Source organism: Anoplophora glabripennis, unplaced genomic scaffold (assembly GCF_000390285.2).
Source record: "Anoplophora glabripennis isolate ALB-LARVAE unplaced genomic scaffold, Agla_2.0 scaffold224, whole genome shotgun sequence".
NCBI classification, from domain to species: domain Eukaryota; kingdom Metazoa; phylum Arthropoda; class Insecta; order Coleoptera; family Cerambycidae; genus Anoplophora; species Anoplophora glabripennis.
In genome coordinates this window covers 420,606-448,350 of record NW_019416317.1, presented here as the reverse complement: position 1 = coordinate 448,350, position 27,745 = coordinate 420,606, and the positions used below count along the sequence as shown (strand labels likewise).

Sequence of the window (27,745 nt, the reverse complement as noted above, 5' to 3'; positions counted from 1 at the left end):
TCTACCAAGTGCAATAAAAAAAATGATAGGTGTGAGAGGGTTCTGTGATGAAAAATACTTTGACGTGTTATACACAAGGCACAGAAATTAGGGGATATTAAAAAAATCCCAAAACTTTGGGTGATTTTCAAAGAGTGTAACTTGGAGGGAAATGGTTGTAGAGAGAATTTAAAAAAAAAAAGGAAAATGAAGCTTCCAGTGTCTACTTTTCGGATCTTTAAAATTTTTTAGCATTAACAGTTTTTGAGTAATCATAAGAAAATCAACGCAAAAAAATGTTTGCTTTCTTTAAAAAGGCCTATGGACTTGAAAAACTTTTTTTGGTAATTTCATCATGAAGCTCTTTTACATAATTTAATTCTCTTCAATTTGGGTGGTTCCGGAGCCTTGTACGATTATTTGTCGCTAAGTTATCGTCAATCAAAGCAAAAAAAAATCATTTTTGACTTTGGCAATCAATTACTCGGGAAATAATGGTCGTACAGAAAATCCAAGCAGGGTTCTGAAAACTGCAAAGTATTCTCTACAAGTCGTAATTATTGGTTTTTGATAAAAAAAAATTTTAAGTTTAAATGTTGGTTAGAAAAAGGTAAAAAATTGCATAATTATATGCAATTATTATATTATATTTGAATAACTTGGCATAACTGCAAATAATGAATAAACTAAGGATATCGATTGTAACTTTTCAACCTCAAAGTGTCCTAAAGAAACCCTGATAATTTAAAAAGCTGCTCCTTAAAATTTTCGACCGAAAGATCTAAAAACTAGAATCTTCGAGCTTCAAAATGCTTTTTTTTTCATTCTCAATACGACCATTTTTCACTTAAATACAGTCTGTCAAATATCACGGAAAAATTTCGGAAATTCTTTTGACTCTTTAATTGTTTGGTTTAGTGTATATTTTCTTCATAAAAAAAAAACGTTAATGATTCTAAAAAAAAATTAAAAACAATATTTTTTCAAAAATAATTTGCTTTCATAATATCCGCAATCTTCACAAACGTTAAAAAAATTTGGTGGATCACAATTTAATATCAGGTATTGCTGGCTCTGTACCGCCGGATGTGTCGTTCCGTAATTCCTTGCCAAGTTTGTAAAAGTGCCTGGGTCAATGAGTGATGATGATTTTGTAATTGCGGATAGTCATCATCGACGCCCGAGCATGTCCTAAACATGCCCAATGGGGTTCAAGTCGGGACATAGGTGGGTGGTTGAGAGTTACCACATTGTTGGCGTGAAGAAACTTTCTCGTACGTTTTGTGGTACGAAGATGAGCATTATTCTGCATGAAAATGAAACGATTCTTCATGGTTGTACGCAGGGGCAGGACGTGTGGTTCAAGGATTTCGGTGATGTACCTGTCAACTAAGTCAAAACCATCTTTAATCTTATATTATTATTATTATTATTGAATTTACAGTCAGATATTTCTAAATCTGTCCTTACGTGGCATTTGAGTCTCAAGAAAACAGATTAAAAAATAAATCTGTGAAATCTTGAATCTATCATCCAATCTATGTATTTTTCAACTTTAGGACTTTATTAGAATATTGAATAAATTATGTTTATATTATAAAAATATTGCAAAACAAGGTATATTACTTGCTGTAAATGGCATATAATTTGTGCAAAAGTATAAATAATATAGGGACTAGCAGTTTTTGATGTGTATGTAAATTGCAATACACTCAGTATATTAAAATTTAAAAAGAGCTAAGGTAATACATATAGGGTGTTACGATGTATGGAAATAGTTGTGGAAAATGAAAAAGAAGAAACTTTTGTTTTGAACAGAGCTATCCAAAACAATTTTTTTCTCTTGAAAATTTTTGGGTAGGTAAAAATTCCGATAAATGTACAAAGGGCGTATTATTTTTTTAGCCGATTTCAAAAAATAAATTAAAGTTTGATTCCAACAGCTTTTGAAGGGCTGTAAATTCTTAGGGTAGGCCCGAATAAAATATTTGTTCACAAAACACCTTCTTTAAAATAGGTTAATTTTCTTCAATTATTGTCAAAACACTCTGTATATTTCAGAATAATAAATGAGTTTTCTTTAGTTTGTCAAACCAGTTTAGAAATAATTGTACATGTTAGTAATGAACTATTTCAGAAATTTGATCGGGTCCAGAACATAACCTTAACTCTGTAGGCTTCCGATTAATTAATTTCTTTTATCGGACTTCTCGTTATTGCTTAATTCGGGCCTGTATGGCCGAAGGGTAGGCGGGAAATGTATAGTGGAAGAGCATTCGGACATATATCCAATCAGTTCCATTAAAATTAATGAAAACCCCTCGATTAGTTGATTCGGTTCGGGAAACTTTATTAGGACAAAAGACTTTTGGGGCAATTAAAACTTTAATGATACACTTTTGTTGATTGAGAATTTCCCTCCAAGTTCGTAAAAATACCAACAAGCCAGGCGTTTCATTTCAACAAGAAGCTTTTTTATGTGAAATGAAAATTTTACATTGCAATATATGAGATAGGCTATACGAAACCGTACCTCAATAAGGCATGGGGGTTGTAGACAGTGATCTCCGATAAATGAGAAAAAAATAACAACACTGATGTATTTGACACCCTTAAAGGCTTACCCGCATCAAATTGCAACGTATTACATTATTTTTTCTGCCATATAATGCAGGTTTTGGAACTCGTTTCATTTTACGTCCGCAAATACTTCGCGGACTGAATAGGCATGATGACAGATTTTGAAACACTGTTCTATGATGTTCAGAAGTAAAAAAAGGTTTAGTAGAAAATTATTGACATTTTAATTTTAAGTCTAAACTCACGCGAAAACGGTCGCCGATGTCACGGCGTCTACGTGACGTCACATCTATGTTTATCAACAGTAAACATAAGGTGCTAATACTTTGTGCTGCAAGATTCATTAGTTAAATAAAAATACAAAGTTACCATAACAGTATATGCGTTTTATTTACCCTCAAATTGTACTTTGGTATAATAATGGATACACATTATCTGTCCATGAAGAGACTATAGTCTGTTTAGAAATAAAAGAGAGTAATAAAAGCTCATTATGTATGCAAATCGTAAATAAATGTAGTACTGGTGTTTATATTCAATATTTTTATATTATGTTTTATCGGTATAGAAGAGGTGTACTTTTAAAAAAACTTTGTGCGATCGGACTGTACTAAATTGTAGCAGGTAGCTAAAATTTAATCCCCGACAATCAGTCTTTGTCTATGCCGCTTTCTCGGTCCATTTCTCTTATAAGTAAACAATATAAAAACAGCATTTCAAAACATGAGGCTACTTTAAGCATCATAACCGGGTTAAGAGGGTTTTTAGTAATTCAAATAAAATTATTCAATATTATTATCAAAATATTTATTTAAATTTAATGAATAGACTTTTATTCCACACAAAAATATATGTATTTTGAAAATTCAAATTATGGTGAGTAAATGTAGTGTTGTATAAATGTACAATAAAGAAAATAAAAAAGTAGGTATATTAAAATTCATCCTCTGAATATTCTGATGAATTATCTTCGTCTCCTAGATTGATAACGATAGGTTCCACAGTAACGTCAATTAAATTATCGAGTTCCCACATTTTCTCCTCTTCTTTTTGTACATGATGTATACATCTTTGCCAGTTATCTGCAGTTACTCGTTCCAAGGAATTTTTTAACAAAATTTTCACGTCACTTAATTTAAACGTCGTATTATTTCGCGCTACATCTCCTTTTACCTGCGCCCAGACTAATTCGATTGGGTTAAGTTCACAGTGATAAGGTGGTAACCGTAGTACCGTTATTTGGCGATTTGTTGCCATTTCATCGATAACATATTTTTTCTGATCTTTATTAAGATTGACAAGTGTCAAAAGTTCCTTTTTCACCATATTTGTTTCAAAAGAAATGTTTTTTCCGGATAACCATTGAATTATATCGGCTTTCCTCCAAGCAGTCGTAGGCGTCCGCTCGGTCTGCCGTGAATGGTAACTGGCATTATCCATGACAATTACAGACCCCGGAGGAATAAGATCCAACATCTGTGTAAAATACTCTTCGAAAACATCTGCGTTCATGTCTTCGTGATAGTCACCTGTATTTTTAGATTCAAATAAAAGTAAACCGCCATCTACAAAACCACTGGCACTACCTATATGTGTCACTATTAATCTTCGCCCTTTACCTGAAGGTGCCTTGAACCCTGTTGAAAGTCCATCCAAAAATGCTTGTCGAAAACTTTTTACATTTTTATCTTGCCATACTTTTGTTACAGTATATCCCTCGTTGACCCAAGTTTCGTCTAGATAATAAATATTCCTCCCTTCGTCACGGAATTTTCTAATTGATCTTAAGTAGGATCTTCGCCAACAAATAATTTCATCTTTATCGATAAGAACTGACTTCCTGTTCTGCTTTTCCCAGCAAAAATTCAACTCTCGTAAGACGGCCCATAATTTGCTTCTACTGATTTTTGGCAAATCGTTGTCCTCTGAAAGTTCACTTAAAATTTTGTTTAGCGTTGGTATTTCTTTTTTAAAATAAAATGAGTGTACTTTTCTGCGAATGACATTTTTGAAGAAATCATCTATAACGACTTTTGACCTCCCTGTAGATGATTTTGGGGGATTTACAGTATCTTGTTCATTTTTTGTTTCCTTTAAAAGTCTGTAGATAGTCGATTTTCCAATCCCTGTCATTTTGGAACACTTTTCCACGATGTCGTCAACACTGTTGGTAGGATTTTGGTGTTTCAATGGATTAAATACATTTAATATAATCTTCTGATTCTGAGACAGCGCACATCTTTTCACGCCCATGGCCGGTTCTTATCTCGGGGTTTTATTACTCTCCTTCATTTCCAAACAGAGTATAAAAAATTAAGAAAATCTGATACATATTTGTCATCAAATGTAACATAAATTATTTCTACTTTTTTTATTTGTACTGTAGTTGCAATCAGCTACACCGAAAGAGCCCTTTTGAAGTCCTGTTAAATACATTTGTAGCTGCCATCTGCACATAAAACTTCTGGGTCGGTTTTCCTTTTTCCGCATAATTTTTAAAACTCATCATAATCGTGGTACACTTAGTTTCAATAATACTGTCTTCACAGATTTCATCAGGCGATCCTGCTATCATGGGATAGTTCTTGCAAAGCATTATACCACATTTTTAATTATTTCCTCAGTCTGGTACTTACAGTTTTCCTCAGTTCATCACCCAGCAACATATCGCGTTTCATGGCCGATGCATGTGACATTTTTCCTTCCATTATTAACATGATCAGAGTTGCATCATTGGTTTTGCACTGACTAAATTCAAACGCTCGTAAGGCCGTTACTCTGCCATATCTTAACTCACGCCAAAAACAGCTTTGATGTTGGTCTCGTCTTCCATTTTCATGTCATCTTCATCAATCAATATCAAAATTGTGTCGCAGGACTGTTCTCTGTGTTTTAGCACCAATTTATGCATGGATAAACTTTTGATCACAAACATAGTCTTTTTGATATTTTATTAACTCGCAGTTTTTGAACTTTCTTTTCTTTCCTTTTTCTAGAAACTTTTCAAATACCTAACGTTTCCTGATTATGGTTTTGGTAACACAAAACTAAGCAGCTGATAGTTGGGAAACACAAAATATTTAAATAAAGATAAATACTGCGGATATTGTCGAAGTACAAATGAAACAAAATGACATTTACATAGATGTGACGTAATTCGCTTTGATTGGTGTTCAACCTATCATGGCGGTCTGCTATATTTTGTAGTTTATCAACAATATTATCAATTTCGCTCATAATATATAAATAAATACGTTTTTTATAATCCATGAATCATATTTCAATGGATAAATACATAATTTTAGTGATTCTTGGTTACTGTCATCATGCCTATTTCACGTTCGCTGTATCGAGAAACAGAATAAACCAGCGGTCATGGGCGATAATCAAACGTGAAGTAACTGAACCTACGAAGTATTTGAAAACGTAAAAAACTTGAAACATCTGAAAAATTTGTAATGAAACTCGATCTGCAGTTTTATGATAAATAAGTATTTTGGAGAACATATGACTAAAATTAGTTTTAAATAAATGAACTTTGACGTCCTGTATCTGAGAAACAAAGAACGACAGTTCAAAGTAAATAATTTAATTTTTTTATATTCTATCAGTTCCTGAAATTATGGTACCTTTTCCATAAAAGTTATTTAAAGTTAAGTACTACCCATCTCTTTGTTAGCATACGTTTTCATAGGTACAGGATTCATGAAAGTAGCTTTATCTTTGATTTGATTTATCGGCTTTATTTTAATTTCAATTTAATATTGTGTACTGTTATATCTAATCCATAAAATAAGCTCAAATCTGTACTAGTCTAATTTGGTAAATAAATAAATTTTATATCGCTACGTTACATTCATTAAATAAGCAGAGATTATTTGAAATTAATTATTAATTTAATTATAATTCATCCATTCGTTAAATTAATTTTTGAACGTGAAGCTTTACAGTGACAGACATATTTAACTGCAAGTAATTAATATTTCATATTGTTTTGTTCTCTGATAAATTTAATTATCTAAATTGATGATAATAAAATTGCCTACTTCGTTTTATAAAAGTATGTAAAGTTAAACTAAGTGCATGAAGAGATTCGAACTCGTTTCAAATTACATGGCTACATCTCTAAAAAAGGCCAAATGACTGTAAAGTAATAAGAACTGTTTTCAAAAGAACAGAAAATAATTTTCAGCAAGATAACTAATGGGCATTATTTATTAGGGGAATATTCCTTTTATTCCTTTACATAATTTTGTGGGAACTAAAACACCTCCCTCCTCTCCAAAGGAGTCGAATTTGAGTCACTATATTGCATTGCCTACAAATTCTGATTTTTATATAGTAGGTGTTCCTAGTTTTATAATTGAACTGAATAGAACTGAAATTAAAAGTTTAAGAACTATTGCTAAAAATGTTTGTTGAAAATATTAAGTGGTGTTACATCTAAGCCTCTCCAAGAAATCTTTAATCAAAAATAAGAGTAGATACCCTTGAAGCGGATACAAATAATCTTTGACAACAGATTTAAACAATGAAGAAATATATCATCACTGTATGAAACATTGTTTGCGGTAAAGGATATGTCACTCCTGCAAAATAGAGCGTTGAAATATCAAGCATTACGCTTTCACAGTTTGCTAAAATTTCCTTTTTCTTTTTTAGAGCACAGATTTGGCAAATTTATTTGCCCCACCAACTGGAGGAGATGTGTTCAAATACAAACCCAGGTTAAAACTGAAGCAAAAAGTCAACCCAGCACTAGAAGTAAGTACGTTCGTTTGTTATTTTTTTCTATTAAGTTGACTAAATATCCCTTCCGTCAAAGATGTATCGCGATTACTATGAATTGTTACTCAATTAATTTTAAATATTTAGCACAGGCTAAGACAGCTATTACAGTATGAAACTGTGGTAGCTTCCATGGCATTTCATACTTGCATAGGGTAATTTTTCATTACTCACAAGGAAGGTTATAAAATTGTCAGTCACCGATTTCAATAAAACTTCGCTATGTTGTAAAGGACAAAAAATACGAGACACGTATATTTTCTTTTTTGCCGATAAACATACATAGTTCAAAGTTTATCCCCAAAAACGGTTTTTTCAGGAAATCCCTTTCTTTGTTTATTGAATTATCGTACACTGTAAGTGTCGTTAGACCCTATAAAATCCATCTAGTTATTTAAACTATTACCACAACCTGTTACAATAAAACATTTATTATTATTAACTTATTACCATCACTTGGTCATACATAACTCAATAAGTTGTTGCGTCAAAATTGAAACATTATTACAATTTTAATTTTATTATGACAAATTAACTCTTAAAAATGCATATGAACAACCAAAATGCCAACTGAATATTATTCTTTAAAAAAATTAATAAATGATTTCAAAATCACTTTCGTTTTGGCAAAGGTTGAAAATAAAGATCAGCGTAATATTATCGGAATTTATTATATCTGTAACCGCAACTGTGAAAGAGCATGTATTTGTATGAATATCCTGAAAAAAATAGATCGGAATTTGTTTGAATTTTGGGCACTCGAGAAGCCTAGAAATAACTATGGACACGAGAATAAAACTCTAATAATTTTTTATTTTAATGCGTGGTGGTAATAGTTTAAATAACTAGATGGATTTCACAGGGTCTAACGACACTTACGGTGTACGATAATTCAATAAACAAAGAAATTTAAATAAAAAATTTGGATAAATTTGGAACGAATACACTGAAGATGAATTTTTCGAGACAAAACTTCTGAATCTGGTTCGGTCTGAGGCAGTACAGTATTGGGGGTCATGAAGACTTGCAAAAAATGTAATAAAATTTCCAGGGTCGTATTTAAAAAATTAAATTGATGAGGGTTCTGGACCGACGAAACGTTTCATATAAAAATAGATTATGCCATTCGATAGAGGGCATGAGAAAGTCTTTTTTTCAATATCACCTCAAACAAGGCTGAAATGAAACAAAAACAGATTTCCAAAATTTCGTTTTTTTCCAAATATTTTGAAAACTAATCATGTTAGCCTTGATTTTTTAGAGGCATAATGTTGGTCCGCTAATTACGCAACTTTACTCTCATTTAAGCTAGTTTATATCTCTCACCGTTTTCGAGATGCCTGTAGTGAGAAGCGAATTTGTAACAGCCTGTATAAAACGGACATAGTCGAATGATTTTTTCGTCGTTTTATGAAAATTTATAAATTTCCTGTGATAAAATAAAAACAAAAGGATATGGGATCAAAATCACCACCGAAATTCATCCTCTAAACAGTTTTTTCACGATATCTGTGATTATAAGCAAACTTTTTTTAAACCAAAATTTGCTGTACAAGAACTTCAGTACAATCACAAAAATAGTGGTTATTTCATTTTGAGGGTTTAACTATTCCCATAGAGTGCATTCCAGAATAATTTTTACCCTTATGAAATATAGGGGATGCAACCCCTGAGGTTCGAAATACTGTACATAATATCGACGATCGATAATAAACAATCTCCAATTATTGGTTAAAAAATAAATGTAGGTATAGAAAATGTTTGTCCACAGAAAAGAAAATATACATGTTTCGTATTTTTTTTTTTTTTTTTTCATCTACAACATAGCGAAATTTCATTGAAATCGCTGACTGTCACTTCGATAACCTTTCTTGTTAGTGTGGTGTCAAAGTAACCAATGATCTAGTGTGCAATTTTACATAAAATACATATAAATGTACTCTGTATTACAATTAATATATTCTATTTACTAACATTGTCTTCGTAATAAATTATTATCTCTCTATCAGGGTGTAGCTCGCGCTTCCGCCTAACCATTGTTGTACTAAACAAGTGCAGACTACCCCGTGAACCGTTTCATTAAAATCCGGTTCAGTGTGTAATAATTTACTTAATACGAGCAGCTAAACGGCTCCTCGTCATGCATACGGCGAGATGTATTCACGTGATTAATCACTTTAACATCAAGGAGTTTAACTCCGTTTAATTATAAAATTTTAATTAATGTAGTGCTCTCGGCCTCCTAGTTCTCCCATTAGAACAGGAAGATGTTCATAACCTACTTAATTTTAGGCAGGCGGGCTGCCGAGGCAGGTAACGTTTCCATTATCGCATAAGACCCGGTCGGTGCTTCCCCGGGATGAAGTAATCGGATTTTTAGTGTTCCGTGATTAGGAGTCTCGTCGTTACGGTGTATATAGCTTGTTAAGGTTAAGATCAGACACTCCACTCTTCCAGATTCATCTGCAGGTGACGGTAGAGTCTATTTTCATTTTCCTTGTATGATTTTTTAAAGTTTTGCACAAAATATTTAGTACATATCATAGGCGTACGCATTATTTATTACAACGCAACAAATTAAATTGTCCACCATAAACACCAACGGACAAGAATTAATGGCAACACAAACAAAGGCAACAGTACACTAACGTGACGTGAACGTGAAAAGCATTCTGAGGCAGCGGCTCACGCATGTCTCCGTTGACTCGCTTGGTACGCCATTGAATTGCGGCTCTCTCTGACAGCTTTACATATCTAGCACTTCTTTTATTTTCGGTCCTTTTGGGCAAAAAAGTACAAGACATGTACTTCATTTCAAATTACCGCATCCTATAATTTATGAGTTTGCTTTTATAAAAGTTAAATAATTTCATAAATGAAAAAAAATAAGCTAAATTATAATGAAAACTTACAAATATGAGTTTATAGAATCACAGCAAGGAAATCTGCCAAACATTACCTTATTTAAAACCATTAAACACTGCTTTTGTTGAAAATGAAGTAGATATATGATAATGATAATCAAAAAACATTTAAGAAATCGAAAGCAATAGAAATATTGTATCCAATGTGACGTTAGTACTTTCTAAGTCCTCCTCTGCTCCTAATTATCACATTCATACGCCCAGGCATGCTAGAAATTAAATTTCCAATTATATTAGGCTATTGATTATAAGATTTAAAAAGGAACTATGAGGTTCAAGATATTTTATTACATGAATCGTTCAAAGGGCCATTTTAGATGAAAAAAACCGCGGAGTGCTATTAAATTAGAAAGTGGAAATTGGAGATAGGGGTGAAAATGCACCCCTTTCAGTTTTTAAATGGTAGCTCGAAAACGAAGAAAAATTTTGCTATAGTTTATAGGAACAATTATTTAGAGAATTGAATTTCCCATCGAAATGGCTTATTTAAAAAAATTAAGAGGAAAATTTTATGCAAAATATCGTTAATAAACAACAGGTGGAGAAAAAAAGCAAAAAATTTGATTTCTTGATTTTCTTTACTTTTTTGCCTCTAGTTTTTTTATATAGTTTTTTTTTTACTTTTTTGACGAAGTTGTGAAAACCTTTATTTATTAACAAATAAAACTTTTGAAATAATTTTTTATTAAGTAAAGAACCAATTTGTTGTAAAAATAATAAGAATCATAATCATTATTATGTTAAAAACAGTGAAAATCTAAAAAATATTTAAGTTTGACCGGTTTTAACTCAGTTAATATTAGTCCAAAATCTTTTGAAAACGTATCATTTTGAAGGGAGTCTCATCAGTTTTATTGTACAGCAATTTTCTTTGCCTATTTCTACAAAAAAAAATAGTCAAAAAAAGTAAAAAAAATCAAAAAATATTATTTTTTGCTTTTTTAAAATTGCTTATTAACGATTTTTTGCATAAAATTTTCCTTTTAATTTTTTTAAATAAGCCATTTCGATGGGAAATTCAATTCTCTAAATAATTTTTGGTGCCTGAACGAGAGAATCTTTGACTTGTTCTCTTGTAAAAACGTTTGACTTTTTAGATGTATAGCCGTCATTTTTACGTTTCAAAAATGCTCTCAGCTTGGTAGACCAGTGCTTAAGCCTTCAAAAATGGTAAAAAGTGAAAAAAAAATTATAGTAGGATGAAACCCATTGAAAAATAAAGAGAATATAACAGAAATGAAAGGAAAAATAATTTACGGGCGATCTGTGGTCGGGAAGGGGTGAGTTTTTAAGGGTAAAAAACGGTTTCCCTTGATTTCCGGAAAAACTACAAGTCTTATGGAAAAAAGTTTGAATTTTTCACATAAATTTTGAGGTTATGTGAAAAAAGTGTAAATACAAAAGTTGTAGATCTTTTTATTACCTACAACTTTGCCATTTAACTTTTTGCCATAAGACTTGTAGTTTTTCCGGAAATCAAGGGAAACCGTTTTTTACCCTACAAACTTTTCCCCCTTCCCCTTCCCGACCTCAGATCGCCCGTAAATTATTTTTCCTTTCATTTCTGTTATATTCTCTTTCTTTTCCAATGGATTTCATCGTACTATAATTTTTTTTGGTTTCAAAAATTATCGACCCTGGTCTATGGGGTATATTGATATATCGACGTTTTCCTCTATGAAAATAGTTGACTTAATCATTTGAAATCACTCATTCAGAAATAATAATTCAATACCAGCAAAATTGCAACTCTTATGTCGCTTTGTTTATAAACACCTTAGAAACGACAAAATCCAAACAACCAAGGCGACTTTGTAAGATTTAGAATAATGTCAAAATGAATTGTTTAAGAAATGTGAAAAAATAAAACCTAATCTTTATTTCATGAACCATAAAGAACTATGGGAGCAGATAAAATGTTATACACCATGCAGCAGTTAAGTATAATTTTCCAGTCTCGGACTCTATTGCCAGCCTTCGCTCCGCTCGGGCGCAAAATCGTCCTCGACTGGTAAATAATACTTACCTCTTTTATGGTGTAAATAATAACTATTGTGTTAAATTTTATAATCTTTACCTGTTTTAATTTTCCTAAATACGTCTCTGTGGACTTTTATGAACGCTTTTTATGAATGACTTACTTTGTTTAAGTATGATTATAGTTTATTTCACAAAAAGAGGTTATTTACACGGTGTTTTAAAAAAATAGTAACAAATAGTAAAAAAAAAATATTTTCTTATCAAAATAAGTATTTTAAGTCTTATGTGCTAGAATTTATAATCCATTTTCGTGGATTTTGATTGATTGTGTCCTTCGATGATATGTTAAATTGGTCTCGCATTTCCATAGTTCTGTTACTAGGTTGACCTCTGTTTTCGTGTACGGTGCCGGGAAGTTAGTTGTCTGTTCGCCTGTGAAGAGGTGGTCAGATGATCGAACGTCTCCCCTCTAATGTTTGAGTCTAAAACACACTTATATATGCTCGGAATGCTATGATTTTTGTGACATCCATATGTCTATTGTGTGCACCTCGTATAAAGGAGCTTGTATCCTCAGGATCATCGTCATAGACTCAGAAATTTTGACGGCACGAGCTACGAGAGTTGGGGGACATTTTCTATTAATTTACAATAAATGAAAACGAGAACGATGGCTGTATTCAATGCAAAAGCAAAAACTTGGAGCGTACTAGCGTATTGGCCATCCCTGGTGAATATGCTGCAGGGTACTTGGGTAGGCGTTTGAACACACACCAAGCTGGGTCCGCAAGGGACCTGCAGTGGTGTCCGCAATGAATTTGAGAATTTGACCTACTTGAAAAACTCCAATCTTGTAATAGCCGTCTCCGAGGATTGATCTGTAAATGATTTTAGTTAATATTGATCTTTGCTTGAATTGGAATTTCGTAGAATTTTGAATATTTTATTGTCCAAAAATTCGTCATCTGCTCGGGACTCATTTTAGGACACCATCTTAACTTTGTGTCACTTATACAAATCTTAACTATTTTGTAACAGCTATCCATATCGATTTTCAATTTATTAGGGAATGTTACAGCACATTTTAATTTTTAATAAAAGTACCAAAAATCTAGGTATAATAAAATTAATTATTTTCTAGCTAAAACATATTATCACATTCTACTTCTTATTTTCATTTAGAATTCTGTTAAGCGCCGTATTTTACAGTTAAAAGGTTAGGTTAAAATTCTTTCAATTTCGTCTGCGCCAGGCACAAATAGAGTATACATTTGGATTCTTCTTTTTCTTCTATCAAAGCACTATGTAACGTAATAACAGAGGAAATATACTCGTATTTAATAATACGTCGCCGGATAGAGCGTCTCCGGCTTTCCGTCTATTATTGCAATTAAACGTATGAACTGCTCAAGACCTCGTAAAAGAGAGCGGAATGGCCTGGTACGGGACGATATTAGCTGCAACAATGTTGTGAGGAATATTTGGCTTACTGGAAGCTTTATTGGGACGCCAGGCTGCCGCCGTTTATTGCCCGGAATGGATATGCAACGTTTTAATTGCTGCAACGAGATGTTCACCGAATTTCCTAATTGCCGTTTAACATGGCGCTGTCCAAATTATTTGCCGATAGTTACGTTAAATGGACAAGTTAAACGATCTTAATTGGGACAGTGAGAAAGTCGTGTTACATTTTTATATTTTGAACAATTATTTTGTTTACAATACAGGATGTAATTCTACAATTTTCTTAAGCAAAGTTATACTTAATTTATTTACTGGCGTAACGCGTGAATCTCCAATGTGTACATATACCTTAAACAGCGATATAGTTTACTATATAAAACACGCATAATATAATAATATCTAGTTTATTTTTGCGTAAAATCAGGAATTAGAAGGCCAACATTAAAATATATATTTAACAGAAAACTTGTTGAGAACCACTGACTTCAATGTGGTATTTACGCATAACATAATCCATTCTGAAAGAGAGATCAAGTGTACCGAACTGTTAAACTCCAATTTTTTGTATGTAACATGATGGAAGAAGAATGTATGTAAAAAAATTTTCGAAATATTTTCATAAAAATGCATCCTCCTTGCCATTCCTATCCGACAATGGTTTTCAACAATACTACCTACTATTTGTTATTCATTATCTGTGTATTAAGGTTATGCCCTTAAGTAGAGGCGGACCTGTATTATGACCACCTAGGTCGCCCGACCTAAACCCATTAGACTTTTTTCTGTGGGGTCATTTAAAAAATAACGTTTATTCAACACCCGTAAATAGTAGAGAGGAACTTCTGTTGAGGCTAACACAGAACTGTGACCATCTCCGCAATAATCACGGAATATTATTTCAAGTGCACCGGGAAAACATTCGTAGGATTAGAAAGTGCATTGAAGTACGGGGTGCTCATTTTGAACATCTACCGAAGTAACATTTAGGTACCTTTGTTCATTGTTGAATGTTCTTTGTTGCATGTCTTGTAAGTAAGTTATTTTTCAAATGTTATTTTTAATTGGTCACTACTTGCTCATAAAGTATAGCCAACCCGTTCAAAGATTTCTGGACTTGATAAAGTTAAAGAAATTAAATGCATGAAATAATATGTAAAAAAAATAAATTTTAATTGTTGTTGTATTTGTTACCAATTTTTTTCAAAACCGATTTATCTCGCAAACCGTTCATTTTTTCGAAATAAATAAAGAGTACCATTTTTAAAGAAAAACCTTCAGAGTATCTAATAATAATATTTTCAGTTTGATAAAATTACTTCTGTCAAAATTTTGAGAAAAATTGTGATAGGGCCAGTCCGTTTCTGGACACCTGATAATAGCAAAAAGTTGATTTTAGCATCAAATCGTAGAGCTCCATGTGTAATACAACGTACGAAAATTTTATTAAAATATACAGGGTGGTTTCAAAGATATAACCCTAAACGTTAATTTCTAGGTACCCCTTTGACCCCCCCATAACTCCGTTAGGGGGCACATTAGGAAAAAAAATTATAGGAAGGACTAGTTTTATTTTGACCTCCCCTATACACTCCCGAGAGATTAGGAGGTACTTACCGGACACCCTGTATATAAATGTTAAATATTTATATAACCTAAATGAGAAAATATTGAAAGAAGGCGGATAACAAGGCGTAAAAAAGCTTGCACGGAATAAATATACATAGTGTCCCAAAAGTATGGATACCAGGTGTATTGGGATATCAAGAACATGACTTTTATAAAAGTTGTTGTGGTGATCGAGGAGTTTCTATTTGAAAAAGGAAAGTTGGCTTTTAAACGACGTTGGAAATTTTTTTTCTTTATATACATACAGTATGTCCGCGAATCGAGTTTACAAGAGAACAAAACGACCAAAAAGTGAAAAATATGAAAAAAGCATTCTTGATTAAAGTTTTTGCTTGAAAGATGAATAAGAGTCACGTTATCAAAAATTTAATTTTTTAGACAGGGAACAAAGTACAGTAATAAAAAACTAAAAAAGTAGGTAAATAAAGCAATATGATGAAGATATCAAATTTCACAAACGCCACCCCCATATTGAACACATTTTTCTAATTGTGAAGGAATTTCTGATTTCTTCTTGGGATATTGAACGGACAGCTTGGATAATTCTGCCTTTTAGCATTTTAATATTACTTATTTGGTATTGGAGTAGCATAATCAATTTGTTTTAAACGGCCCCATAAAAATATATCGGCCTTGTTACGGCTCCTTGGGGCCACAAAATTGGACCATTTTTACCAATCCATTTTGAACCAAATCTATGGTTAAGCCATTCTGTTACCTTACGAGCACAATGTGCTGAACAACCATCCTGTTGAAAATACATTTTTTTGAGAAAATTTATTGGTAAATTTTCGAACTAAAAAATATACCAAGCATTTCTAAGTACCATATTCTATTGAAGGTTTTATTGTAAAAATATGGGCCTATAATGTCATAGACAGATATTGCTCGCCACACGTTCACTTTTGTAAAATATTGTCTTCGTGTCATTATTCTAAATTCCGGATTTTCTAGAGACCAGTACCTGTCGTGCCGGGATGCTACAATTCCATTAGTAGAAAATGTACATTCATCAGAAAACATAACAGACTTATAAAAATCAATATTTCCATTTAAAATTTTGTCTCCTACCCACAAACAAAAACAAAAAACCCACAAACATGTTTTATTAAAATTTGGTTTGAACGGAAGTATTTTATTTTCTTTTAAAATCTTCTGAATATGACGTTTTTACAACTTCTAACTGTTTATTTCCAAAGAACATCAGAGGAGTTGCCATCCTACTTATTGGGATTCCTAAAAATACAAATTGTTCGCTAAATTGTTCATACAATTATTCATGCGTAAATTGTACAGGCTGGTCCATTTTCGATGGGATTTCAGGGTATCTCAGAAACTACTAAAGATATGATAAATCTGACACCACGTTCTCGAGCTCGATTTTCATGGCAAACTCGACTGTCAAATCAGAAATTTGCTATCTTCATTTGTTTCTGAGTTACAGGGCGATTCTCGTTATTGTGACACTTTTGGACATGTCTGTACCTCAGCTGTTAAATAAGTAAGAGTGAAAGTGAAAACTGCTCAAGACTAATTCTTTGGCGTAGAATTGAATGCCGGTATTAGATTTTTAGTAGGTCTTAAGATTCCGGAGTTATGACCCAAAGTTATAATTTTGTAAATGGAAATCGTAGCTGATTATGACCTAAAATAATGGAGATTTTTTTTTGCTTTTCAGCAAATAAGATCGACTTCTTATTTGTGGAAGGGCGAAATAGGCGTTGACTATTAGACGCCTTCATTATAGCCATCCTTGTCTATCACATGGATTTCTATGGCTTATTTTATCGCTCTCCCGTAACTTCTGATAGACCATCGGTACTTTCCTACACTGTACATGTTGTGCATTTAAAATAAATGTTATATTTTTACCACAGATATGACTTTTGAAAAAGTAAGAATTATAGTTTTATCTGTATTTTCGTAGCCGGTCATATTAAAAAGGAAAAAAAATATAATTTATATATAAAACACCCCGTATCTCCCGTGTTTATAAAAATAACTATAGCATGTTATATATTGCTGAAAAGCGGAAAAAAATCTTTATTTTTTTAGGTCATGGTCAGCTACGATTTCCATTTAAAAAAATATAACTTTGGGTCATAACTCCGAAATCTTAAGATATACCAAAAATCTAATACCGGCATTTAATTCTACGCCAAAGAATTAGTCTTGAGCAGTTTTCACTTCAACTCTAACTTATTTAACAGCTGAGATACAGACATGTTAAAAAGTGTCACAATAACGAGAAACGCCCTGTAACTTAGAAACAAATGAAGATAGCAAATTTCCGATCTGACAGTCGAGTTTGCCATGAAAATCGAGCTCGAAAACGTGGTGTCAGATTTATCATATCTTTAGTAGTTCCTGAAATACCCTGAATTCCCATCGAAAATGGACCAGCCTGTACATAACATTTTATAATAAAAACTTTTTGCTCAGTAGATAGCATTTTTATAAGAACTATTTCGTATTTTCTAAACAAGCAAATACTTTTGTCAAGAATGTCTTTTTTCGTGTCTTTCACTTTTGTCCTCTTGTATACTCAATCCGCAGATAAGTAATGTATGTAATGCAATAAAACACAGTAACAGGTCATCCCCCACATTTCTAGCTCAGTCTTAAAATATCGGGCCAACCTCAACTGTAAAATATATAAACCTATCTATGATACGCAGACAAGCAGAAACTGCAAGCACAAAACATTGGCTATATCAAAAGCGCAATGTGTTACCTTTGCACTTTATACTGTTGTTGGAAGTTTGTGCCTTATTCAGATTGGATTTATGACAGATACATTGTTTCCTGAAAATTTAGTTTGTAGCCATTTTCTCCTAGACATGTTTCGCTTCCTCTCCGCCTCTAAGCTATTACCATAAAGATATTGAAAACATATTTCTTCCAACAGTAATTTTACGTCCCCGATTTTACGTCGGTGCACTACGAGTCTACGTGTATTGATTTATGTCTCCAATTGATAGCAGCATGGAATACTTTTACGACAATTTTTCTATTCCTTAGAATTTTCTCTGCTACCTATATTTTTTTATAGGAAATTATCGGTATAATTTTTTAATGTCTGTATTAATCCTAGTAAATCAGACAGGTTGAAGTATTTAATATCATATTTTTTATTTTCTTCAACTTTAAAACATGTACCACACTTTTTTATATTGCTAACTTCCTATATAAACAAGTGCGTAACAAATATAAATGATAATCATAATACATCTGCTCAGAAGTCGTAGACTTGTGTGTGAGAGGGTGCGGCATGTTCTTATTCAGCATACCGAATTTGCGCAGTTGTTAAATGACTTTTTGAATCATCAGAAAAAAAATTGAAAAATATTGGAATTTGCATTTGCATTTTTTATCTTTTTCCAGTTTTTCATTCAGAACAAGCCGAGGAACCCCTCTCTAGATCAGACGAGTAATAAATCAAGTAGCAGTTATCAAGATGACTCCAAATGCCCGCATCCCGGATCCAGTGGGGCCTTAGATAGCTGCAGGAGAAGGAGGAGTAGTATAGACCTTTACGAAGAGGCCGCTTCGATACTGGGACTCACTTGTGCACAGACTGACGACTGCAAATGCTTAGAGTGCCAGGTTAGAATTTTGAGCTATCTAGATAGTTAGTTGTATTCTAGATAGACAAGTTACAAAAGTGCAAGAGATTCAATTCAGGTGATATAGCTGGCCGTTGATAAGTTGCTTCCTTGTTATTAAGATAAAACGTGTTTTACAGTATTTATTTTATACAGGATTACATACATATGGCCCAAAATGTTTACTTTTTAATGCACAAGTTATTCAAATTTCGAAACGTTTAAAGTTACGTAGATAAATGATATTTTGCACATGTATTAAACTCAAAATGTAAAATTAGAATTAATACAATTAAAAAGAAAAACCAAACAAAGTATTAAGTATGTAACGAAATTTTAATATAAAATTATTAAAATAACCATCAAGAGTCTTTGGACCTATTTGCAAACGTATCAACAAATAATGATCATTGAGTGAACATGCATTATATTCATGGTTAGGTTAAGTATATTTGTATACATATTTATTGTTTTTCTTCTTTTTGTTTGTATTATGTTATTTAGTTATTACATTTATTGTATTTTTCTGTTTTTACCCATCCTGTAAATGGAATTTTCTTTTGGGTGGTGTATAAAAAAATTTAAAAAAAATAAAAATAAAAAATAAATAAATAAAATAAAATATTGTTGAAAAAATTGTTGAAATGATGTCCGCCAAATTCAGGGTTGTACTCTTCTTATAAAGGAACGCACTATTTCAATAATTTCAGATGTATTATTGCACACTATATTACAAACAGCAATAACTGCATTCCCATTTTCAATCGGTATTGTGTACACCAATGATTTAATGTGCCCCCATAAGAAACAATCTAAATTATTTAATTCGAGAGATCTAGGGGGTCATGACTGTGGTCCACACTGATTTAAATACATATCTTTAAAGAGTTTAACTTTGACTACCTTGTTCATTGAAAACTGAGCAGTTTAGGCTACATAATTATTTGAATTTTCTTCTTAAAATCACCTCAGCAATCGCCTCTTAAAATACCTACATGTTGTTGTGTACCGCCCATGAATATCATTTTCCGAAAAACATATACAGGCACTCCAAAAATATTCCAAGTTTTGTCCATTAAATTCAAGACGTAGTACTCATTGGTGAATAATATGTTTTTGTATGCAATCAGGCTTCTCTGCTTGCTCACGAATTGTGTTTGAGGTTTTGTCAATGGCTTGTAATAGGCCTCGTTCATTAATTAATTCATTGACTGTATGTCAAGAAGAAGGCATACTTTCATATTCATGGTCTTACATTTTCCTGTATCACAATATACTTGGTGGAGTGAAAATTGCCGTTGTTACACTTTTGCATCAGTCTTATCTAATAATGTTCATAATTACTGGCCGAGTCATTGAACAGATGGAATTAGATCTAGAATTTTTCTCAATCATCTGTCTACTATATCCTTCCGAAGTCAGTTGAACCTGTATAAATACGTCTAGCAAAAAAATTTAATGAGTTTCATAGGCGTCCATAAAAAGGTTTTCTGCTAAAGGTAAAAAATTACAATAATTTGTATATAATGTGTAGAAAATTTGGCCAACATAAAATTAATGGTATTGAACAGCCCTGAAATTTTACAGGTTACCCTGGATATGGTAGATTAACCTAACTTTAAAATATTACTGGGTTCTAATAAGAAATGACCCTATACAGGGTGATTTAGTCATAATGTCAAAAAAATTTTAAAATGCATACTTATGCTAAAAAAAAAAATCAAATCATTATTTAAACCCAATTTCGGACCGTTCCTACCGCTGACCTTTACTGAGTAAATTAGGTCATTAACCTAGCTTTTAATACGTTTTTAATCTGTAATGAGCTACAAATAATAAATAAAACTTTCAGCCAAACATATGAATGAACAAGATATCTTTTAACATTTTAAATAATGTTTATTTGTTAATAAAAACAAATGTATAAGTATAACTGTTTTCGAATATTTGGAATTTTTAAGATTGTTAACATATTCACTACGTTTTTTAAATAACTATGAATTTCTTGTATGGTAAATTAATTATTCAGTTTGTAGTACTTACTTTATTGTGTGACTTCTTGCTTTTCAATGAGTACCTACCTATTTAAGGAGGTATATCGTGGTCCGAGGGAAGTGAGGAGCGCAAGGGAGCTAAAGTCCGCTGCCAGTTTGAAAAAATAAATTCTTTTAAATTTATTTGCGATAAACATTATCTATATAGCAAATAAATCTACTCATATGCACATAGCATACATATTGACTAATTAACAACTTAAAAATATCATATTTAAGTAGTTTTAAATTATATTTAATGAACGCATAAAAACTATGTAGATGTGGCAACAGCGCTAATAATTGACTAGCAGTTGTATACACTGCGAACCTACAGACCTCGGACATCGGAGATATTTCCCGTCAAATTCGGGTAAAGATGCGTACGCGTTCAAAAATGTATTGTTTGTAAACTATGTACAAAATAATTATTATATACTTATAGCAAATATATCGTATTATCCTCGCGAAGATTTGTATCCTTTATTTAAAATTCGTAAATCATGTGAACTGACAAAACAACGAGAAAATAATTATGTTAATTTAGTTCTAAAGAAATGAAATGCCCATCTCGCGCCCATCTCTAGTCCAAGTCAAAGAAAATATTGGATGCAATTTTGAAGGTTCTGTGATAGACATTACATTATTACTCACTGTTCTTGTTTTTCATCTCTATTTTAATAATGTTACAAAAGTTTTGCAACTATAACTAATTTTTTAGATATAAAGTTTGCTGAGAAATATTTATGTTCCTTTGTTATTCCGTACAAATGCTTTTATCTCAAGTATTACTAATTATATTAATCAAGTAAAGAAAACTTTATGTAACTCTAAATATTGCTGGGTAATGATTACGATATTTTTATAAACCATTAAAATTAAAAGAATTTATCAACTGTATTTTTTATTCCAATAAATATATCACAGCTTTCTAGTCTTTTTTAATTAATCTAGTTTTTTAAAAACATTACAAGAAATCATCTGTTGTAGATAATTTATTGTTGATAACAATGTACATACATGGGATTTAGGAAAAATGTATATGTTTGAAATCAATTTCATTTTTATCAAGTCTTTCAAATGTATTCCCTCCTTGCTGTCAGCTGATTGCGACGTTGCTATATTAATCCTCAAGTCAGCCAGAAATGCAATTATTGGTTTCTGTTTCTAATTAATACAGCTGTACTCTGTTCAAAACTTACATTAGTTTTACATCAAAAATAAGATAATACGTTTACTATCTATGGAAAAGTTTTGTTTCACAATTTCTACATTTTTTTCTCAGTTATGGGCAAAAAAGAGCCGCACCGTCCGTTTTCCCCATATAAACCTATGTTAAAATGAACAACTCTCAACAACAATATCTCAAAATCTAGATTAAAAAAAAGTTCAAAAAAATATGACGCACAAAGAGAGCACTGGGTAATACTCTATATAAATTTCAAGTATATCTGTGCATTTGAGTAAACCCGACATACCGCCTTAAAAAACACTACAGATAAAAAAACCACTCACTCATTCTTCCATAGCTTTGTTATTAGAGTTTTATGATCCGCTGCTCTTTGATTTTGAAACCAATTGCAAAATCCTATACGACTGTGTAAAAAAATCAGCTCTTTCACTTCGACCTTCGAGCGCTTTAAGGACGTTCGATACACCTCTTCCGGGGCGGGCGGTGCGGAGAGTATACCTATGTTTATACACGGGAGTCTTGTTGCAGTACCAACTTTACATAAATTAATTTCAACGAACTAAGTATGCTATTTAGAATGAAATTTATACAACACATATTAGCTTGCATATTTTTTTCGTGTTTAATACACGTCAGTTCACTTTTTATTTGAATAAAAGCGTCTATTTATTCATTACGGGCTTGTAAAATTATGGATGAAATCTGGCAACATTGCCATGGCGTGGTGGTAAAAGTTGGGTCAACTGTCATTACTGTCAACTTTGCGCGAATTCCGTAAACATGAATGAACAACCAAGGTACAAAGGAAAAGTAATGACTGAAAAGTAATATAAAATGAGTGTAAAAGAGAATGTGGATTGATGAGAATAAAATAAAATGTGCAAACCGAGAATCCATATGATAACTATCAAGAAGTTCAGTGTATGATAGTGAGACGTCGACTTGTCATATTGAAGATTATGACATAACATCTATACTGTTCGTTTTGCAAAGAGATCCTTTTAATTTTTGTTTCAAATTGCTAGTATATTGCTTTAGATCACGAAAAATTTATTTAATATTAATTATTACTACATATATTTTCGACTGGAATAATTTTATAATCTATAATCGAGCTATTCAAATACATATAACGCATCAGTCGAAGTATTAAATACAGCGTACAGTGTTGCCATATTTCCTTTCATTGGATCAGATGTTTGTTCAAATTTGTCAAAACGTTATCTATTCATTCCATTATCTCAATAATTACATTGTAAGTGCATATTTTTATTGTTTTAAAATGTTTAGTAATATTTAATTCTTTAATTATAATTTTATTTTTCCGATCCTAACCATTTTTAAGAGCAATATTCACGTTTGATTAAAGTGTTTGCCCCAACTCCCATAAGAGCCTGTGTAAAAGAGCATAATTTTTAAAATCATTTTTCAAAAAAACTACGTTGTCAATCGATCTGATATTTTTACACAAGTCAGTTTGCATATTTAACAGATTTCAATTGCTTTGAAAACATTCTTACCATTTTTCTTTTGGTATCGAACCTCCTTAAGTCCACCAGCGCGTGCCCTGTTGCGAAGTAGAACGGCAAATCAACAGGAGTTAAGGGGTAGTTTTCTTATTTTTTAGAAGGTAGGGTAAAATTGTTTTGTTTTCGATTTTTTGTCTTATTAGGCATTCCAGATACGTGGTTAAAATAAATGATATTATGACTGAATCACCCTGTATATTCTATAAAATAAATTGAATGTCAATGTAAAACTGGAAATGGCCCGGCGAAACGGAACCGAAAAAAATATTCGTTACATATGCATGAAGCAGTAGGGTATCCAGAAAATGAATTTACCTCAGACGCCGAAATTTAGCCCCTTCTCACACCGTTCTAATCCCTATATGCAAATATCCGAATCACAATTCCCCAGACCGTGCACGGAAGCACGTAAATAGAAATCGTTCCGTCGAAATTACTCAGCTCTAATTGCGGCCGGCGAATTTATTTTTCACCTTTCTAGGGGTTTTCCTTTATTCTTCCTTATCGTTCAAGTCGGATACCTGATACACTTTCTATTCTCGAGAAGAAGTAAAACAAATTTAAAAAACTCAAAGCAAATGGATCCTTTGTTGCACCAACGAAGTTATCCCCAAAGACAATGGAGAGTCGCGTTTCAGCCCGCTTCAGCGCCAATTTCGGCCGTAATTCTCTGACCAACATGTGGCAATTATTTTTTTTGCCTGCTCAGATAAGATTGTTAGCTCCACACAATGCTCCAAAATCGCGCACAATCTAGAGGGCACTAATGATTATTTCTGAATAAAGCAAAATTTTGAATTGTGTTTGCGACGATTAAATTTAAAAATAAATGATCGTTATTTTGAATCGTCAACGGTAACTTAATGAACTATGAAATAAGTTCGTTTCAATATATGAGACTGTACACAGGATGCCGAAAGTATAAGTGTTATACGTTTAATATGAAATACTTAATACAGATCAAACCAAGGAAATTCTGTCGACACGAGTCCTATCAAACTGAATCGTTTTCGAGAAAAAAAGAGTATGACATTTGGGAAGGTCGAAATTAAAGTTTACATCCGCAAAAATATGAAATTTTGTTTTTGATATTGTGTAACTCAAGTTTAACAATCCAGCATCACAACCCCGTCTGTCATTATTTATATAAACTATATTCGGTTATGATTCTTTTTCTGTTGTTTTTATTGTTTCTCTAACCGAACTCTCTCCAAAAATTTTAGATTGGCAATAGGGTACTCTCATCAAAAAATGTATAGTGTTTTGTCACTTAGATATGATTTTAATAAATTTTATTCGTACCGCACGCTATTGTTATCGATTGTGACGTGCGAGACTACACAGGGTGTAAAAAGTTTGACTGCCATTACTTCAGCATGAGATAGAATAATCATAAATGAACAAAAAAGTTGTGTGTTATAGGGGCGTAAGATTAACAGTTTTCAAAATACGGCGAGTATTATTATTGGGGAGATTCATTACAACGTGACAACAGCGCTTAACCTAACGCTACACAGCTGATGTATACCACGTGTGCACGCGGCAGACTTACCCTACGGAAAAAATGTAAACAACTATTATTGTGAAACATTTAATAAATTTCAAGACAATGGTTTTCCAGTTTTTAAACAAATAAAATAAAATGTATCGATTTTGTAATACGAAGATGGTGTTGTGCTTAAATGTTAGCTCTAATTTTAGTAATTATGAATCTCTTAAAACAGGAGCTTAACTTTGTAGACATGTTATTACAGAAAATTTTGTATGTATCCTTCCTCTCTGTCTCCCAATTTGTAATATCGATTTTTTATTTAAATGTTAATATTATAATTTAATTTAGCATTCCTAGAAACTTCTCTACAAAATTTGAATAAAACGTTTTTAAATGTGCTCAAGATGTTTGAGGTTTGAGTTGAGTAGCCATCCCAAAAATTTTTTTTATTTAGGGTGGTTGTTAACTAAAGCTTGTCCTTTATCTCCATTTTAATGAATTTTACCTTTAATCTTATCCTTTTGCTATGCCTTTCTCATAATGTAAAGCCAGTAGTGATGTGGTATAATATGTACCCTAAAAAAATAGGTCTTAAAGACCCAATTTATAGGGATAAGATTCGTACTGGATAAGATAAGATAAAAGGGTTAAAAGAAAGGAAGTGAAGTATCTAAATTAGAGAGAATTTTTAAGTTATTTAATTTAATTTTATTCTGTTTGTTCTTTTGTCATTTGTTAATAATATTTTTATTAAGTGTAGAAATATTAAAAAAAATTCTACGTTAAACTTTTAACATTAGAAAAAAAAATTGGCTAGGCAATATAATATAAAATCTATTCGTCGACGATTCTTAGACGCAAATATTCCAGCGACGCTGGCTGTGTTTTATAGATTTTAATTTTTATGTATCCCCACAAAAAGAAATCAAGGAACGATAAATCCGGTGATCGTGGAGGTCACTGAATGCTGCCTCTTCTTCCAATCCAATTCCGTAGAAAACGTTATTGGTCCAAATACTGACGGACAATTAACGCATAATCTAAAATCGAGGGTCTGAGCGTTTTTCTACAATCTTGACGCAGTTCCTGAAAATGGCTCTGTTTCGTTTTCATTTGAGTACCCTGTATACTAGTAGTATTAGTCTTCTTCCCCCTACCGCGCGCATCAACTTGTCGAGCCGAGCAAGCAATATACGGGTTCCATAAAAATGAGGTTTAATGAAAGAAAATGGTACCAATCGTTGCGGACTATTTATTATATTGATGTATAAGTATTCAACTATAACATGTGTAATTTTCAGCCCTTAATATTAATAAATGAGGTCGCGGCCTCTGTTGGTCGTAGGATAGACATTTTTTTTAATTTGTGAAAAAATGTCAACTTTCGAATGGCAGAATCATCATTTTGATACGAATTGAAATCAAAAAGTTAATCAAAGTTTTAAGGCCCCGAAAAAAACCCGATTTTTCGATCGTTTTTTCCGATATTTGAAATTGAGGGTCGCGTAATATTTGCACATAATAGTGTAATTATTAAAGAAAATTTTAATCCCAACCCTGTTCCTAAAGATGTGGCGTTCTGTGAATTTTAGGGATTTTACAAAATAGCTTTTTTTCGAAAAACTCGATTTTTACAAAAACTATGACATATTTTTCAATTTTGAAAGAAATCATTTTATTTTGCTAACCAAGGGCTATCCCTTCACCAAGGTTCATAAAAAAATATTTATTATTGAAAGAGATTGAAAATTCGCAATTTGAAAAAATTGCGAATTTTGGCGGTTTTTTGTAGTATCTAATTAATTTATTTATCGATCAAAACCGGTTTGGGCTTATTCAATCCGTATTAAAAATTCTTACAACTTTTGTTTGAAACATTTTTTTCGAAAATGTTTAGTTTTCTGTAAATGAAAAAACTTATTTTTGCGAACTTTGGACGCCATTTTGAAAATGAAGCCCAAAAATTCAGGTGGGGTCATTGAATTCTACGGAATTTTCCCTAATTTTTATATATTTTCAATTACTGAACTATTTTTTGGCAAAAAAATGAGGTATTTTCGAAAATTTGATTGGACTACTACATTGAAGTAAGGTGGTGCTTGTCTTGAAGCTAAACAAAATATTACCTTATTTAAAAAAATTTAATTAAAAAATGGGACTTTAACAAGCTGTATCTTGAAAAATATTGATACTTCGAAAAAAATATTCCTTGCTAACTACCATTATTTTATCATGTTAAATCACACTTAAGGTGTACGGTGCATTGTACAAACATTCTGTATAAAAAAATAATCGAAATCATACAATTAATTATTCCGGTTCAAATCTGAACACCCTGTGCATTTACCCGCCCGTTCAGGCTAATCGCTGCGTCGCTGGTTCGACCCCGCTCCTGCTCAACCCAAATCTGATGAGCATTTGTTAAAGCCAATGGCTCCGCAAACACCCTTTCCCTTATCTTTTGTTTGGCGCCTTGTAGCAGATTTATTGCCCCTTTCTTCTAATATTTCGCGACACCTTGAACGGGGACAATCTCGCTGTAGAAACAAAAGC

General features: G+C 32.2%; 1 protein-coding gene across 1 annotated transcript in view; it reads left to right on the top strand.

Annotated features, from left to right (window-relative positions):
• LOC108907844 overlaps positions 1-27,745 on the top strand; it is a 70,006-nt gene that overhangs the window by 14,450 nt on the left and 27,811 nt on the right. Inside the window, exons 3-4 of the mRNA XM_018711664.1 lie at positions 7,222-7,323; positions 18,726-18,947. Of these exons, the coding sequence (XP_018567180.1) occupies positions 7,222-7,323; positions 18,726-18,947 (324 nt within the window). The remainder of the gene's footprint in view (positions 1-7,221; positions 7,324-18,725; positions 18,948-27,745) is intronic.